At 40.0% G+C, this 16,880-nt stretch overlaps 2 protein-coding genes across 17 annotated transcripts in view; one reads left to right on the top strand and one right to left on the bottom strand.

Moving 5' to 3' along the window:
• The window catches only part of ttll11 (tubulin tyrosine ligase-like family, member 11), a 48,428-nt gene that overhangs the window by 27,516 nt on the left and 4,032 nt on the right, over positions 1-16,880 (top strand). The gene's annotated exons all lie outside the window — the stretch shown is intronic.
• The window catches only part of dab2ipb (DAB2 interacting protein b), a 166,997-nt gene continuing 153,692 nt past the window's right edge, over positions 3,576-16,880 (bottom strand). For 10 of the 16 annotated variants that reach the window (XM_078955471.1, XM_023960457.2, XM_023960456.2 and 7 more), the window contains 6 exons: positions 15,186-16,062; positions 12,741-12,878; positions 9,697-9,762; positions 8,548-8,750; positions 7,293-7,380; positions 3,576-5,801 (listed from right to left, as the gene is read on the bottom strand). In XM_078955471.1, the coding sequence (XP_078811597.1) occupies positions 5,634-5,801; positions 7,293-7,380; positions 8,548-8,750; positions 9,697-9,762; positions 12,741-12,878; positions 15,186-16,062 (1,540 nt within the window). In that variant the 3' untranslated portion in view covers positions 3,576-5,633. The remainder of the gene's footprint in view (positions 5,802-7,292; positions 7,381-8,547; positions 8,751-9,696; positions 9,763-12,740; positions 12,879-15,185; positions 16,063-16,880) is intronic. The other 6 variants (XM_078955470.1, XM_078955469.1, XM_078955476.1 and 3 more) reach the window with 2 other exon arrangements.

Below are 16,880 nucleotides of genomic sequence, written 5' to 3'. Positions count from 1 at the left end.
CAAGTTTAACTTTCTTCAAATCAACTATATATTTATTTTTTCAAATTCACAATGTTTTTTTCTTTTCTTTCAAATTTACAATCTGGTTTTTTATTCACTCAGAGCTGATTTTGACTTGACCCCATATATTTTAGCTTGATGTGCATTGAATGAATCCACTTTTATTAAGGTTTTTTTGCACTTCCCTAATGACTGATAACTGTCAGGCAGTGTGTAGGTCAGCTATCTTCTCTCACATCCCTCTATCATACCCTCTTTACTCTTCGTATCCAGAGTTGAAGGATATTTCCTCGCTGGCAGTTTGTCATCAATACATACTCACTTTGAGTTTTTTTTATTTTCACACGAATTACGCTGAACTTGTTCCAAAGAAAATGTTTATTCTCACATTGGAGTCGCAGAATTGTGACAAACCAAGAAGACGAGACACACAGGAAGCAGATTTTAAAATAGCTAAATAAAACTTTAATAGGTCTAGTTGCAAATGTACATAAATTGCACAGCCACATTTTGTCAACACAAATTCTTCTGTACATTATTGTTTTTTCACTGTCGTCAAAGGAAGCAGAATCTAGCAAATACTTTATACTTTCAACATACTTACAAAAGTATTTTCTACAATAGAAAACATACAATATCTTTGACTTTAATTATAGCTTTATATTTTAATAAATCTTTTGAACGAGTGGTTGAGCTCCTGTTTTGTAGGGTGAATGCATTGAACCGGGGTCATGGGTGGAATTATCCAGCTGAGTGCTTCTTCAATCTGGGGTACAAGTGCAAATGTGTGACCATTTTAGTTTGTCAATTATATTTTCTGAAAAGTTTAAAACCAGACAATACTGATATGGCTAAAGAATCTCCAAATGTGCACCTTTACTTTGCCAAAGTCTGGAATTGCTGCTCATAGGAATCAGAAAAAAATATTTTTGAACCAAATTACAAATGGCAACATTTTTGGAGTTAGCTTAGCAATAAGCAATAAGTTATAATGTGATTAAACCAAATTCCATGCAATTACTGAGCTAGCTTTATTAGCACACCTTTAATGTAAGGGTATTTTAGCAATGAGCTTGAATTAAATGCAGAGTCAAATTGGTTAAATGCAGAGATGATCTAGATTCAAAAACCTGTAGCATTTCTGTTACCCAATCTTTAGCGTAAGGCTAAAGTCATAATCGTTAGGATGCTAAGCTACTACAATGCAAAATGAGGGTATGCATGTGACTTCACAAGCCGCCATATTAGCTGGGAGCATTAGAGTGGAGCTGTGATGTGGTTGAAGTTCATACGATGGAAAATTATAGCCTACATATTCACTGGATACCTGCTGCTTCATGATTCAGGATCATGGTTGGAGAAATTGGTGGAAGAAAGTAATTTGTTCAGGTCATCAGGTCAGAGTTTTAAGGACCTGTTGATCATTACATGCACTGCCTCCGACTGTGTAGACTGACTTTTTGGCGGGCGCTATGCTAAAGGCCGTGTCACACTGCTAATGAAATAAGTGATAAAATGGGTGGTCTTTACGTTACGTTTTTACAGCCGTATCACGAATGAACCACGTTAACCCTTGTGCTATCCTAGGCACTTTAACATTGGGAGTTGGGTCATCTAGACCCCGCATGACCCTTTTTTCTTCAATGATTTGTGATCTTCACTGGTGTCCATGGATTACATGAAATCGTTCCACCTTTATCCACCTTTGTCATGGTAGGGAGAACACGTCAATGTAAGGGTGGGGTCATAGGATAGCACAAGGGTCGAGAAAAGATGAGGCTGGGTTCTCATGGGTTTAACGTGATATGTTCGCCTGGAAGGTTTGTGACACTAATGTGGAACGGTTGTAGAAACCCACAAATTTGCGTATGCATTTTGCAAAAATCATGCACAATTGCTCAAGATTTACGTAATAATTGTGTATAAAATTTGTCAAATATGCACAAACTGCAGAATTCTCAACTGACCAAAAATTTGGAACGGCTCAAAATCGGATTCATGTAAAGACCAGTCGGCCGAAACCCTCGATGGACATCTGCGCACATCGACGAATGACGAATGCAAGAAACACTTATGAATTACATGTAACACGCATTTATCACCAAAGACCAAAATTTAATGCGTGGACTATGCGCAAGATATACGTAGCGGCCATCAGATACCAATATGTCGACACAAAAACATAAGTGCAAAAACATTCTAGCTTCTTTTGACAAATTAGAAATAGAAATTGCAACCAAAAGCTATGCTGCAGCCGCAGTTCAGATGTGTGTAGCATTACGGTATATATCATATATTAATAGATGTCGCCTTACTCTGCATTGGGTCGGATTCAGCAGCGCAGTAAACACCGAGTCCAGATGAATTAATCTTTGCAATGTAATAACTCTTTATTTTTTTATCTTCGAAGTGGGCTACCTCTTGAAATAGTATTAGATCGCTGCAATATCTACCCAATGCTAAAGCTATCCAGCCAATATGGCGCCGTAAACAAAGTCACATGACAGTTTTAAGTGTCAAATGTAGCTGCACTACCTAAACAGCCAAAGTTTGTAAGCTAAAGGAATGATTCTTGAAGCAAAATTTGATCTTTTTTTTGTAACATTCAAGCAAGTTTCTAACAATGTATAGTGGAACTGTCAATTTCTCGTTTTAGAGAACTTATTCTTTGAATGATGCTGTGTAAATATTAAACAAGAAACACTTGTTTTTGAAGCATACACATACATTTTTTTCCTAGCTTATCTGTTCCTGTTTAAATGTTTAACTAGCCTGCTAGTTAAAAAAAAATCTGAATTTTTTCCTCAGGTTTTCTAGTGTAACAATTCCACTGCCATTATTTGTTAACTTTAAAAATTGTTATGCCTGTTGTCAAATTTCCACTTTTTTATAGGAAAAAGTTGTAACACCAAATAATTTGAGAAAAGTATTGCATATTTGGCAATTGAGATCAGTTTTTGTTGTTTAGTAGAACAGTTTGGCCTAAACTGAAATTACAAGCCTTTTATAATGGTTTCAAAACCGTTTCTGAATTAATTTTTTAAGTTGAAGACTCAAATGTTTAAATATTCCAAACATTTTAGGGTTCAATTTGTAATATCTACTGTTAATCTTCGAAATTTCTGGAAAAAAGGTAGGAAAATAAGTGTCTGTTTTTTTGGTAGAGAGTTTGGATGTTGTTTCTTTACCGCTATAAATGTTGCAAAAGAACCTGCACTGCCACCTAGTGTTGTGGTGGTGTTATACACAGAGGTGTCATAAAAATACATTTAAAAAGCAGCTTAAGGGGCAGGGCTACTTTAAACTGAAATTATTTTCAGGTTGACTCATCAATTATTTTTGTGTTATTGAGATTTGTCTTCATTGTGTAGTGGTACTAGTACTACTATTGCATGAGGAATGAGAATGAAGGCTTAAACAATGTAAAGGATCACTTTCAATTGTACAGGTGTGCCGAATACAACTAAAAAATGCATAGAGCTAGACTAGGGAGAACTAGAAGATTGTGCTTGTAGATCCATTTTGGACTCTGCTTGGCCAAAAACCTCAGAGGTATCCATCTCAAGATCTCTATCTTTTTGTGTGTTTTTTTTTTTTTTTTTTTTTTTTTTTTTTGCACAAGTAATAATGCACTGTAAATACAAAAACAAGAGCTTCAACTGAGAACACATGGAAGAGTTGATTGAAATGTATAATTCCACCCAACAAGGACAGATCACTGACTGGGCTATTTTTCTATGTACAATTTCCATAAATGATACAGCAAAGTTTTTGCACACATACATTTACAAAAAGCTCTGGTAATATTAGGTAAAAATAGTGTGATCATTGAGTATTTACACTTTCTCAGGCCATCCTGCCTCTTGATGCATTCAGGTAGCAGGTATATATTTGTTTGCAGGCAGCTATTGACCACCACTGTTACACTGGCAAGTAAAACAAAAAACAAAAAAAAACTGTGATATTGATGCTACTGCTGGCTCTCAAGCAAGAATGAAGCATGCAGAGCCTCACACCTCATATATGTGTGTGTGTGTGTGTGTGTATATATACACACACACACACACACACACATAAATAATAGGTGGTGGTGAGCAAAGAGAGGAGGGTAAGGGAACCAATAGTAAGAGCCATGTTCAGAAGATCTAAAGGAGGTGTATGACAACGCAAAGGACGAATAATAATCACAGGTTGGATGCAGATACACAGTTACTTCTGACAAGTAAAGGAGTTTGAGTTTAAAAAAAACAAAAAACAAACTGTGTGAGGCAGAGGCTCACCAGTCCCGTGCACCGAAAGAAGACCAGCGGTACGATTAACAGTAATCTGTCATAGCAGTGAAAGCACAAAGCAGTTGTTTGAAAGCAAACTTTTCCATTAAATATTCTTTTTTTGTTGTTGTTGTTGCATACATCACATAAAGGTCTGAGCATGGCAGATATCTAAAGGATGAGGTGCTGATCACCGCTCGCCGTCGTCTTTGTTTGTCAGCACTTTGAGTTTCTGACACTGGAGCTGTCGTTGACGTACCGTACCTCTTCCAGTGTTTATGCGAATCACCTGATTCTGTCGCGGAGCAAAGCAGCTTTTTATGTGCGACACTTTATGAACATAAAGCTGCATGAGAGACTGAGCTGATTTACGTTGACTGCGTAAAAACTCGACTGCTAAAATAAAAATTGCATATCGGCGCAAAGCCTTCCTCCGCTTCAGAATCTGCTGGAATTACATTACATTGCGTAAACGGTTGAAGAGTTACTCTAGCTGAAAGAATGTCAACACTGGAGCCAAAACTTTGGTGTTAAAGAAACGACCGAGAAGAAGCTAACATTTTTAAATAAAGATCTGCTTTCATATTTATCAAATATAGTATGTCTGTATACTCCATAGAAGAAACTGCATCTATATTAGATTTCATTAATATTATATCCCATAGAATTTATTTACTTTAGTATCTATGATATATTTAGGATTTAGGTATTCTTTACAGATCCACAGTAGAAGTTGTGCCTTTTTTTGAATGTTTTTTGCAGTAATTGGGAATAAAGTCGAGGTGTGTTTCTTCCTTAAGGCCTTTCATGTACCAATAGATTTTCACAAAGTGCACTATACAAGGGGAAAGGGGGCGGGGTTTACAGGGTGGGAGGGATGCTCAGGAACACACCTACATGTTATAGTTTATACTGAAAATATCTATGTCAGTTCAGATTTGGTTCTTTCTCAACTTCAACGAAAAGCATCACAAAGTTCTTCAGTCAACTAAAGAAAGTCCACACTGTTGCGTTGGAACGGGTCACCTGTTCTGTTGGGAGGGAGAGGACTGGCGGTCGTCACCTTGAGGGGTTAGTTAGTGGTTCGTCCCCAGGTTGGGGTGGGGTTGTCGAGCCGTGCCAGGATGCTCCTTGAGTGTTTTATGTACAAAGCCTCCTCTGTCCTATCCCCCTCCAGACAAAAAGGCCGTCTGGTGATCTGTTTGCAACGCTGGAGTCGGCCCCTAAAGTGACGTGGTCCCTTCCACACAGTCTCCTAAAAGAGCGCAAACACAACCTCACAACCTCAAGCGTTCTCCAAGCCAGGCGAGGACGCATGCTGTACAACACTCAGGCCCTCGGTCGGGGCAGGCGCCGGTCCGTCTAGCAGTTGCTGCTGTTTCTGAACTCTCCGTTTTCAGTTATCTGCAGTTTGGTGGGGTTGGTGGGGGAGATGCCGTTGCGGGTCTGCATGCTGTAGCGCTCCTTCAGCTGGGCGAGGGCGCCCATGAGGCGGGCGTTGGCCGCATCAAGGGATGCGATGCGCTTCTCCTGAAATTAAGAACAGAAACACAAAATAAAATGTTTACGTGAATTACATCTTACTTATAAAATAATTATAATAATCAACAGAAACAACAAACCAGTGCAGGAAAATACCTGAAAGAAAAGGCCTTCGGAATGGCAGAAACATGGACACACTAACGAACACAAGAAAATTCGGTCTCTATTGTTGAGCCAGAGATGGTCAAATATTCATCTTTCCCTTGTTTTAATTGTTGTATGTCAGCATGAGCTGAATTACTCATGAGATACCACAAGGCTCCATGCTAGGCCCCCCGTTTTTCATTCTTAACTATATTTCATTTATTTATTTTAGAATGAAACAAATACAAAATACCAAAAACCTTTATAGTCCATGCATTAAATCACACACTCTAACAAACACTGAGTAAATAAAAACATATTCCAAAGCAACAAACAAAACTTTTTATCGGATCTCCGATGCTACTCCTATAAGATATTAAATTATTTTTATTATTTGATATAAAAAAAAAAGTTTATATTATCTAAAAACCTTGTAGGGGTATGGTAAAACTGTCAAAAATACTGACTTCATCTATTTTTCTTCACAAGTTTATGATTTGATTTTTAGTGGCGCGTTCTATATTTAATTAATTTGTTAAAATTCCATTTTAAAACTTCTTTGGTTGCCATAGCAAATTACTTAAATTAAACAGAGATTAGTTCAAAGAAAAGTTAAAGTTTAAAGAAAATTGGCTAGTTTTTATAAATTGACATAGCATTTTTTTAAGTATAGACTGAATGCATTATAAAACAAAATGTTATATAAAGCTCTATTGTTTTGCTATGCATATGTATCAATATGTTACTTTGAGGTTTTAATTCCACCATCTTGCAGCGAACAGATGATTCTAGTGTTATCAAAGCAGCCTGTTCATCAGTGAAATCTCGTCATGTTTCCGTTGAATAGAATTTAAACTGTGAGCTGTTGTCATGACGACAAATCAAGCAGCCTTTGGAGCTGATCATCATTTCATGTTTGGCTGCTCGGATGATGAGAAAAAGTACCACAGATCTGCCTCACTTTAGAGCTTTAGAAGAAATAAATGGATAAACTAACATTCAAACCAAATTATTTGAAATAGTTTGAAATGTTTCTTCAGCAGACTGACTCTTCCAATAAAAGCAGGATTTTCTGTTGCATCTTTATTTTCCATCCAGTTTGTTTGGTGACAGCAACCGCTTAAGGCAGCGCAGATGTGTTTGTTTGCTGTCATCGCTGAAGGTGTGAAGGAGATTAATTACCTGTGTTCCTGTCTGAATCTGTGCACACATCATGTCGTGCCAGTGTCTGTTTTCCTCATAGCTTTTCATGTAAAACATTTTGACAGGAAAAATAAGGGTTTATATTTGCACCGCGTGCATCAGATCTCAAACACGCCGTCTTGTAATTTCCTTTCAGAGGTCTTTTGTGCACCTTTGTATGCTAAAAGGACATTCTGAAAGCCCTTGCCTGACCTGTGCGTCAATGATCTTCTGTTTGGAGTCCACCACAGCCTGCATATCCGAGTGATCCTTCTTCAGCTCCTCTTCAACAGACATCAACCTGGAAATGTGTTACAGAAAGTTACAGAATCAGAGATCCCATTTCCATTTAAATAGAAGACAAAGATTTAGAAAGAACCTAATAAGAAGAAAGCACGTATCTTTTCTAAAGAGCTACATCACCCTCATCTGGGTAAATAAAGTTAGGGATGGCAAATATATAAAAAACAAGAAATATTAACTTAATAAGAGTTTGATATTTTTTGCAATTGATAGTAATAACATGAAAACAGTAACAGACATTAACATTTTGGGCAGTATTATTGATTCTAACCTTTCCTGGAAAATCTCATATTACCTATGTTAAAACAAAAATAACAAACATAATTTCTATACTGTTGAAAGTTAAATAGTCATTAGATGCTAAAGCATTGGATGTCTGATATATTGATCATCAAACCCATTTAAGTTATAAAGTAATACATTTATTAGACAAAACATGAACAAAAAAGTTAGAGGCTGAAGCCATTTACTTGTTAGTGTAATTATATTTAATATAAATAGACATTTTTGCACAACACACACATCGCATTAGAATCATTACATATATTTACCATCAAATGAAGTCAAATAGTTTGATTTGAAAGGGATTGTAAGAAGTGAACTTATATTATCCCCACCCCTATTGTGTTTTATATACATATATAGATATATATATCTATATATATCTATATATATATCTATATATATATATATATATATATATAGATATATATATATTTATTTTCTGCATAACTACTATAATCCATCTTTATCAGATCAAGTGGAGATTATATATCTATAACTCCTTGATTATTATATGCATGAAATATAGTACTGAAATTTGGGCAAACACAACATACATTAAATTTTAATTTTACATAAAAGAGTAAAAAGAACAATCACAGGAACTAAAGAGACCAACTTAAAATATTACTTTTGTGGATTATTGTGATCAAAATTCACAGATTTAGTAAAATATAGTAATATTAATTATTGTTTAAAATGTATCATACATTTTTAAAAAGTCATTACAATTTTCTGAAATCCTCCAAGTTAAAGAGAAAATTTATTAAGTAAAAAATACCTTCTCTCTTCCCTCCTTCTGTGTTCACAAAAAACAAGTTAGTAACAGACAGACACAGACAGACATTCAGACAAGGAGAGTTCCTCGTCTTCCTCCTCCCACCTGCTGATGATGCTCTTCATCTGGAGGTCTTTGTCGTCCTGCTGCCTGCGCAGGCGCTCCTCCGACTCCTCCAGCCTGGCCTGGTACTCCATCAGCACCTTCTGAGCCTGCTCGTCCTGCCCCTTCAGGCGGGCCTCATACTCCTCCAGCTTCTGCACGGACGCTCGCAGCTTCTCCTGCAGCACTGCGATCTCCTGCTGATACTAAAACCAAGAAGCAGAGACACCAGGAGGAGCTCATGAGGCCTTCAATCAATCTTTGTTACCTTCACTAAAAGAGAAAAATCCCATTATCATCGTCTGATGAATTGATTTTTTGACAAAAATAATCTCAGATATTTCACCAGGATTAAGGACAGAAACAGAAGATGATAGAAAATCAGGAAGATCTTCTAAAGAACCAATAGAGAAAAGACAGTCAGTGTTAAAAAGTCAGAGAAATAAAATACACCTCTGCCTGAAATCGTCTACAAATGAGGTAAAAAATAAAAAAATAAAACTGGAAAGGTTCAATGGAAAGGAAGCATTTATGTGATATTGATGTCATTTATATGTATGGAGTCACTTATTCATGCAGAAAAGAGGTTAACTGACATAAACCTCTGATTTAAGGTCATCTGATGGTTTGTAACCAGCATGCATTGCTTCAGCATCACTTCATAATGACTACTACTCATGAGTTCTTTGCATCTTTACGGTTCTGACTAAAAAACATCTGATTAATAAATTAGAAGGTTTTGGTTTGATGAGTCATCGAAGGTGTCATCATTCCCACAAAAGTGACAGAAACTGGTAGTAAACAGATAAATGGAAAGATATGCTGGTCTTTTTATTTGGAGAAACTATTTTCGCCCTAACTTCACTTCTAAATTTCCTTAACAAATAACTCCATCTGCTTTTCATAAACATAGACAGAGTTATGTTCGTCAATGCAGGAGCTAAGAAGTCTGCAAAAAAATCTTTTTCTGGAGTCTCACGTGACTTCCGTCTTTTGCGTTTTATTTCTATGTTCGCAGATCTCAAACTAACAGATATATAGAGGTGAATACGTGTTGGGAGGTGTTGTTTTTATTGGAGATAAATGTATGTGTGTTAGATCGATAAAGAACATCAAATTAACCCCTTGAAAAAAATACGATTTGTCACAAACCAGATCATGGTTGGATAACTGGAGGCTCAGGGGCTTCCATGACTGAACTGGATGAGACTGAAGTTTCTGAACAAAAACAAACAAAAACAAAAAAAAGGTCAGCAGCCAGTGGCTAAAGAGGTCTGGAAGATTAAACAACGCTTGTTTTACTTGACGCAGCTTGACTCCGTTCCAACATCCTCTTCTAACAGGAATGAAAATTCCAAAAGTTTCTTAACTACCTTTGCTTTGAGATTTTTTTTTTCAAAAAGTAAAGCGCATTTCTGTCTAAATAAAATGTATTATTATTATTTTTATTATTACTTGGAGATGTCTCCAAGCTTCTCACCACCTGCCATTCTCCTCCATCACTGAACCGTTCAATACCGGGTCAGATCGGCTCCACCCATGAAACTCTACACCTTCATCTCACGTCAGTCTGAAGCCAAAGATGTGTTCAGATGTCTCCTATGCAGGTGAATGCTGATAAATCTACTAAATAAATGTTGTTTTTCTTTCCTTTTTAACCTGTAAGATTTTAATAAATGTGTTTGGAGCCTCAGCAACTTTAGAGCTTTTTGCTTTCTCTTCCTGCTTGAGCTGTGGGTCTTCATACAGAGAGATTTGTACTCGTCATATATGGAGGGAAAAATAAAGCAGGAAGGATGCGAAGCAGCAAAAAGCATCTTCTCTGTCTCTCGCACACAGCTGCAAACACACAGCAGCTACAACAGGCCTGTGTTGATGCACGGCGTGGACAAACACTCACACTCTTTTAGATGGACATCACAGACAGCAGAACTGTGTGAGGAGGTTTTTCAAGGTGATTCTTTACTGAAACCTTTGAGCTTCCCCTGCCTGTAAAAGCTTCATTTCAGGTGAGATGAAGAGCTTTTTTTTTTTTTTTTTTTTTTATAAAACTGAATATGCGTCTTGTTAGTGATCACTCAAATATATTCAAAAACTTTAACTAGAAAATTACAAATTGTTACAAATGCTTATCAGTTGAACTAATTTGGTTTGGAAGAGTTGCTTGAATTGAATAAAGCATGCTGTAACATTTGCATGTTCTGGGTAGAACAGTGAGACGTTCTATTGAGACGTTCAGTGCCTTCAACGTTTTTTTTGTTCTTAGACAACCGCACAAAGGGTTGACCCATATGGTTTTGTACGGTGGCCAAGAGGTGCAAGACGCGTTTACATTTAAGATACAGCAACGACAAATCCCAGTACAAATGAACAAACACTGAAACACAACAGCAAATCGCAGAACAAATTACAGAGTCCTGAAACACCAAACCAAATCCGGGTACATATCACCAAATACCGAATCACAAAAAGCAATCCCATTACAAATGACCAAATCCAGAAACACAACAAGAAAAGCAAAAGTTAGCAGCCGTCTGGTAAGTGCAAAACACGACAGCAGAAAAAATGAACAAAAGGGAGCAGCTGCTAACGGAAAGGGAATACCCTTTCTGTTAAAAGGCGTGTCTCTGCTTTCGTTGTGTTTCGGGGTTTGTTCATTTGTGCTTTTTGTGACTTGGTATTTGGTAATTTGCACCTTGATTTGCTTTTGTGTCTCAGGATTCTGTCATTTCTTTCGTGATTTGCTGTTCTGTTTCAGCATTTGTTCATTTGTACTGGGATTTGTTGTTGTGGCTTGCACCTCTTGGCCACCGTAGTTTTGGGTCGTCCTGGCCTGTGGAGAAGGGCGGCCACCTCAATGAACGCCATGAAAATGGAACGTAGGATCGTGGAGCGGGTGGTCAATGTATCGTTCAGTAATGCCGCATATTGGGTGATACCTAAGTGCCTGTAGGACACAAAAGCTACTCTGCTCTATATGCTCTAAATGTTAACAGTCCCATAAGGAGAACACACTAATCATGTGAACAGCCCTTTTAAAGGGGGTTTGGAAAAATATGTTTCTGATTGTTTCTTTATTCAAGTAGAGATGAATCAGGAGCAGATGAAAAAAAAGCACTGGGGTCTGCTCAGGATGTAACCCTTGGGCTATCCTATGACCCCACCCTTACTTGACGTGTTCTCCCTACCATGACAAAGGTGGAAAGATTTCATGTAATTCATGGACACCAGTGAAGATCACAATTCATTGAAGAAAAAAGGTTTAGCACTTTAACATTAGGAGTTGGGTCATCTAGACCCACTAGACAGTGCACTGAACCTTTGTCCTACAAAGATTTGTGATCTTCACTGGTGTCCATGGATTACATGAAATCCTCTTCACCTTTATCCACCTTTGTCATATAGGGGGAACACGTCAATGTAAGGGTGGGGTCATAGGATAGCCCAAGGGTTAAAGCGGTACAAATCTGGTGAATCTTGCTCGGGATAGAATTCTGGCCGAGCACAAACGGCAATCATTAATTTTTCTGGCACTTTTGTGAATTGAAAAAGGGCGACAACCATACTTTGCTACCAAATCAGAGTCCCTGATTGGTAAAAGTTCATTCAAGTTAAACTGTCAAAACACTTTTAATGGCTGCGCGTTTTGTGTGTGGAGCCCAAAATACTGTCGTAGAAACTATGCGTAGTGAAGTGGGACTGCAAGAGCTTTGAACGCAGGAGCCTGAAACACGCATATACTGTACGTGCGTTTACATAGACCTTTCATGGGAGGTGGGCGCTTCAACGCACACGGCCGAGGCTGGTGTGAACGTAGCTTCATAAACTTTGGGCCCACGGTCACATGGAGGATTTTAAGAAATGATTGAATGCTGTAACCCTTGTCCAATCTTAGGCACTTTAACATTGGGAGTTGGGTCATCTAGACCCACTAGATAGTGCGCTGAACCTTTTTCTTTTAATGATTTGTGAACCTCACTGGTGTTCATGGATTACATGAAATCTTTCCACCTTTATCCACCTTTGTCATGGTAGGGAGAACACGTCAATCTGAGATAGCACATGGGTTAAGGAAGGAGAGAGATTGCAAGGGCTGATTAATGAGTGTGAGAGGAAGGAAGGAGTAGCTCGAAGAAAGTTTGTGTGTGTGTGTGTGGGGGGAAGATAGGGGGAAAGGAATTGAGGTTGTCGGTTACCTTCTCCACCTGAGTCAGATCCTCTCTGTTTCTCAGTGACTCGGTCTCCAGCCCCTCGTGGTCTAAATACTGTGCATTCATATTCAAAAGCCAGGCTGCTGTGCGGTCCAGCGCACTGGGGTTCACTGGGGAGGGGGCCTAATGAAAACCAACACACACACACACACGAGCTGAGTGCCAGTGACAGCGATGAGGAGGAGGGAGATTGCTGGGGGGAAAAAAAAAGAAATTCTACAGAAACAACAAAAAGAAGCTCGGAAGTGGAGGACTGGAAGCAGCAGGTGGGATGGATGCTCACACCCTGACAGGCACACTTTGAAGACCATCCTCCAGCTCATGTGGCTGAGAACATCTGCCATGGCATCGTGGCAAAGTGTTTACAGAGTCTGGTGAACAACTAACAAGAAGCCTTGAGCTGCCACACATCTCAGGAACAATCGTTCAGAAGGTCGACTGTCCAGAGAGAGTCAAACTCTGTCAAAGCTGCACGGAAAATGGGAACCGATGGAAACAAGTTGGGGTTTGGTCATTCAGCCAGTAGCAGTTCCTTCTGCTTTGTGACTTCATAGGTTTCTGACCATAACCTTTTAAAACTTTCACAACTTTTCTCAGATAACAGAGAAATGGACATTTTCTCATAAAACCAAAACCATTTTCAAGTGAAAGCAGGAACTTGATCTTTTTGATAATTTGGCTTTTCTTTCCTAAATTTTCATTAGCATCTAAAAGACGCTCATTAAACAACATCCACTAGGATGCAGAAGCTTACTTAATCACTGATATTTTGCAAGTGCAAAACATGTAATAAGAAGTTTGTATGTATTCCTCGAATACAAAAAGAAATCTAGCTAAATTGAAGACTTCAATTTCATTTAGACTTACAATGGGTCTAAAAAATTTGTCATTTACATAAAAAACACAGCAATAAATTTTCAAGTTTAATGAGTGGATCTTGTGCAAAGTCCTGCGGAATTTCTTTAACATAGGAGTGAGTTATGCATGAATGTTGGCCACATTTACACGTGTTTAATTTTGGATCCTCAAATCATCTTAATTTCGTTTCTTAGAGCGATTTCACGCCGGCGTGCCGCAGCTTCTTTCCTCTGACAATCTTTCTTTGGACACTTGTGTGACCTCTGGTACGGAGATCTAGTGAGGTGTGCTTGTTCGATGCTCAGGTAACCATCCAGCTTCTCTCTGGCTGGGGTTTTATTTCGATACCGCCACCGTGTGAGCAGCTGTTGGAAGAGCAGGACTTTCTTTGGGGGTTTGGCGGATTCATTTCAAAAGGAAACCAAATGAAAGTGTAAGATTTTCCTTCCTAAAACAGACGAGATTCCAGGACAGTCATAATGCGAAAGAATAAGGGTCTTTTGTTTTGGGAAAATATTCTCCCTATATATGTTTAGCCCTTTAACACCAGAGATGTAGCCGCTAAATCCTGCAGTTACCACACCCTCTTTGACCAATGGTAACTCTTCAACCAGTCAATGTCAATCAGCTGAATCTGAAGCGGAGAAGGGCGGCTTTTTATATCAGCTTTGTACAGATATGCAACACACTATTGATGTAAAGCGTTTGCATAATGATGTAAAATCACTTAATTTTCAATCTGCTGAAATGACCTGTCAAAAGAATGTCAACGCTGGAGCTAAAGCTCCTGAGTTATAGGGTTAGAATTTCAGGGTGACAAAAAAGCGTGACTGCGACTAAAATAAACGTTCACTGATATCTCAGAGTCTCCTTTGGAAACACCATTGGAAACACCATTAAAACATACTTTTTTTAAAATTACAGTGTTGGAGACTCTCTAGAAAAGGGTTTTCTTGCGGACGCTGTGAGCGGCCTTTTCTGGTTAGAAATACCCGACAGCAGGGAGCGGTAACATCTTTCCCGCTGATCCAATTTAGCACCGACTGACTTTTAACCTTTTTTTCAGCAAAGAGAAGAGCAAGCATTATGGTAAAACTGCAGACGTTCTCCCGTTTAGCTGGTAACCAATAACAACCCTGCCCAGGGTTTCTAATTACAGTCTAAACCCCTGACCTGCCAGCAACAAGCAGACCAACCTGCATTGTTAAAAATGTGCTGGTTCGACCGAGATTCTGTCCCGCAGAGCGCATGCAGGAACAAACAACCAGGACTCCATGAGGCCTACGTGCAGCTCGCATATATATTTAGTTAATAGGATACTAATTGTGCCCTCGCCGCCCCCCGTTCTCGTCTCATTAAACACGACCCATGAAAGTGTTGTGCAGAGACGAGCAGCCTGTATGCAAATGACTGTTATCTGTGGCTGCGGTTCATGGGGGGGTCACAGCCGTGTGTCTGTAAAGACACCCACTCAGCCTTTTTACAAGATGCTTTGCATGAATCGCTTCTGCTAAAGAAGTGTCGTCTAGTCGCACAGTGAGACCGCTGTGGAAGTGGGCGGGGCTCACGCACCTGTTTGTGCTGGACTCTCTGCTTCGTCTCGGGACTGTCGCCCTTAGACGACGAGGACTGCTGTCGCAAGCGGGCGCCGCCGGTGGGCCAGTCGGGAGACGATGCCATCATGCTGCCGGATGAGGGCCGGGGGTAGGGCCCGCCGCCGAGCAGGTTTGGGGGCGTGCGGCCTCGGTTGAGGATCTGAGGCGGGGGCTGGTCTATCCTCCGCTGGGGGCCGGCGCTGTTCTGTCTGGGGACGCCGGGCTGGTGCGGTGTCTCCGTGAGTGACAGCTGCCGGCGGTTTCCCTCACCTGGGCGCCTGGCGTACTCATCGCCGCTGCTCCCTCCGCCTCCTCCGGCGGGGTTCAAGAAGGCTTGCTTGCCTCCTGGCGGCCCGTCTTCGTTGTTGCTGTGAGAACTGACAGAACTGTGGCACTCGGAGCCTGAATCCGTCATTCCACGGGGGGACACGGGCAGGCAGGCTGCCATCTGGTAAACCGGGTTCTGGAAGGACAGCGGCGCTAGAAGCTGAGCGGGTCGGCCTGGAGTGGCCTCTGCGCCTGGCGTGGTGGTGGTCTGGCCCGGTCTCCTCAACGTGGGACCTCCAGGGGTGTTTCCCTGAGGGCCTTTGGCTGCCCAGCAACTGCCAGAGGGTAAAGCTTCGCCCAGACCGTCTGAGGGGCTCGGAGCCGTGCCAACATCCAGACTGCGGGGGTCCTGGAGGTCCAGCATGGACAGACTCTTGCTGCCATTGGCCATGCCCTGGTCAGGTTCATTAGTCTCAGAGTAACTGGAACTGCGAGCTGGAGAAGGTTGGATCCCTGAGCTCTTTGTCACAAAGAAAAGGTCCTTATTTTCAGGGGTGGGGGAGGGTAGTCTGGTGAAGTCAACCAATCTGAAAGAAATAAAGAAAAAACGTTTATGAAGTGTAAAAGGTTTAGAACTTATAAGTTAAAGACCCACTCCAATGAAAATAATATTTTTGGAGTTTTTTTTTTTTTACATGTTCTTGTAGTGTTTTTGTGATGATAGAGGATTGAAATTGCATCTCTACGTTTTTCTTTATCCAAATCGTTGTGAATAAAAAGCCGACGAAAAAGTACAGTTTGATAAAGAGCTTTTTTTTTTACATAGAAAGAAAAAATCAACTCCTCCCCTCACTTAAACATTCTTCTTTCCATTTTGCAGTAAGATGGAGGACCGATTGACTATCATTCACGCCTCGTTCCTTTACCTTCTCTCTGGCCAAATTACCCTTCAGTCTTTGAACATTTGCCTCTTTAAATCAGCTCAGTTTTCATTCTTTTCATTTCAAAGTTTCATAAATGAGGAAGAAATGACAGAGAATGGTGAGCCCATTTGAATTTGTGTGGATGTGGATTCCCCACAAACCCACAATGTCAATTTGGGTGCAAACATTGTGATGAAGTAACAATGAAGGGATCTGCCGTCAGGTTAGATAGAGCCGGCCTGTAATTACTTCCATTGATCCTGGAGTGGATCGAGCACAGCGATAGCAGTTGTCTGACTCGGTTCTCCTTTATTCTGTCGTCTCCGAGTGATTTTGCCTGCATGCCTGTTTTATGACGCCGCTGCTGTTTACCGATAGCTACGATTTGTTCACTGTAATCTGTTTTGAGTCTCTCTTTGCCAATTTGTCTCCGGGGAGGGAGAGGACGGCAGATAAGCTCCTGTCTGAGCGTCTTTTCACCA

The sequence above is a fragment of the Oryzias latipes genome, chromosome 12, assembly GCF_053564925.1.
Source record: "Oryzias latipes strain Hd-rR chromosome 12, Olatipes_Hd-rR_3.1".
Classification (NCBI taxonomy): domain Eukaryota; kingdom Metazoa; phylum Chordata; class Actinopteri; order Beloniformes; family Adrianichthyidae; genus Oryzias; species Oryzias latipes.
The sequence above is the reverse complement of the archived record's forward strand: the minus strand, read 5'-3'. Positions and strand labels throughout refer to the sequence as shown.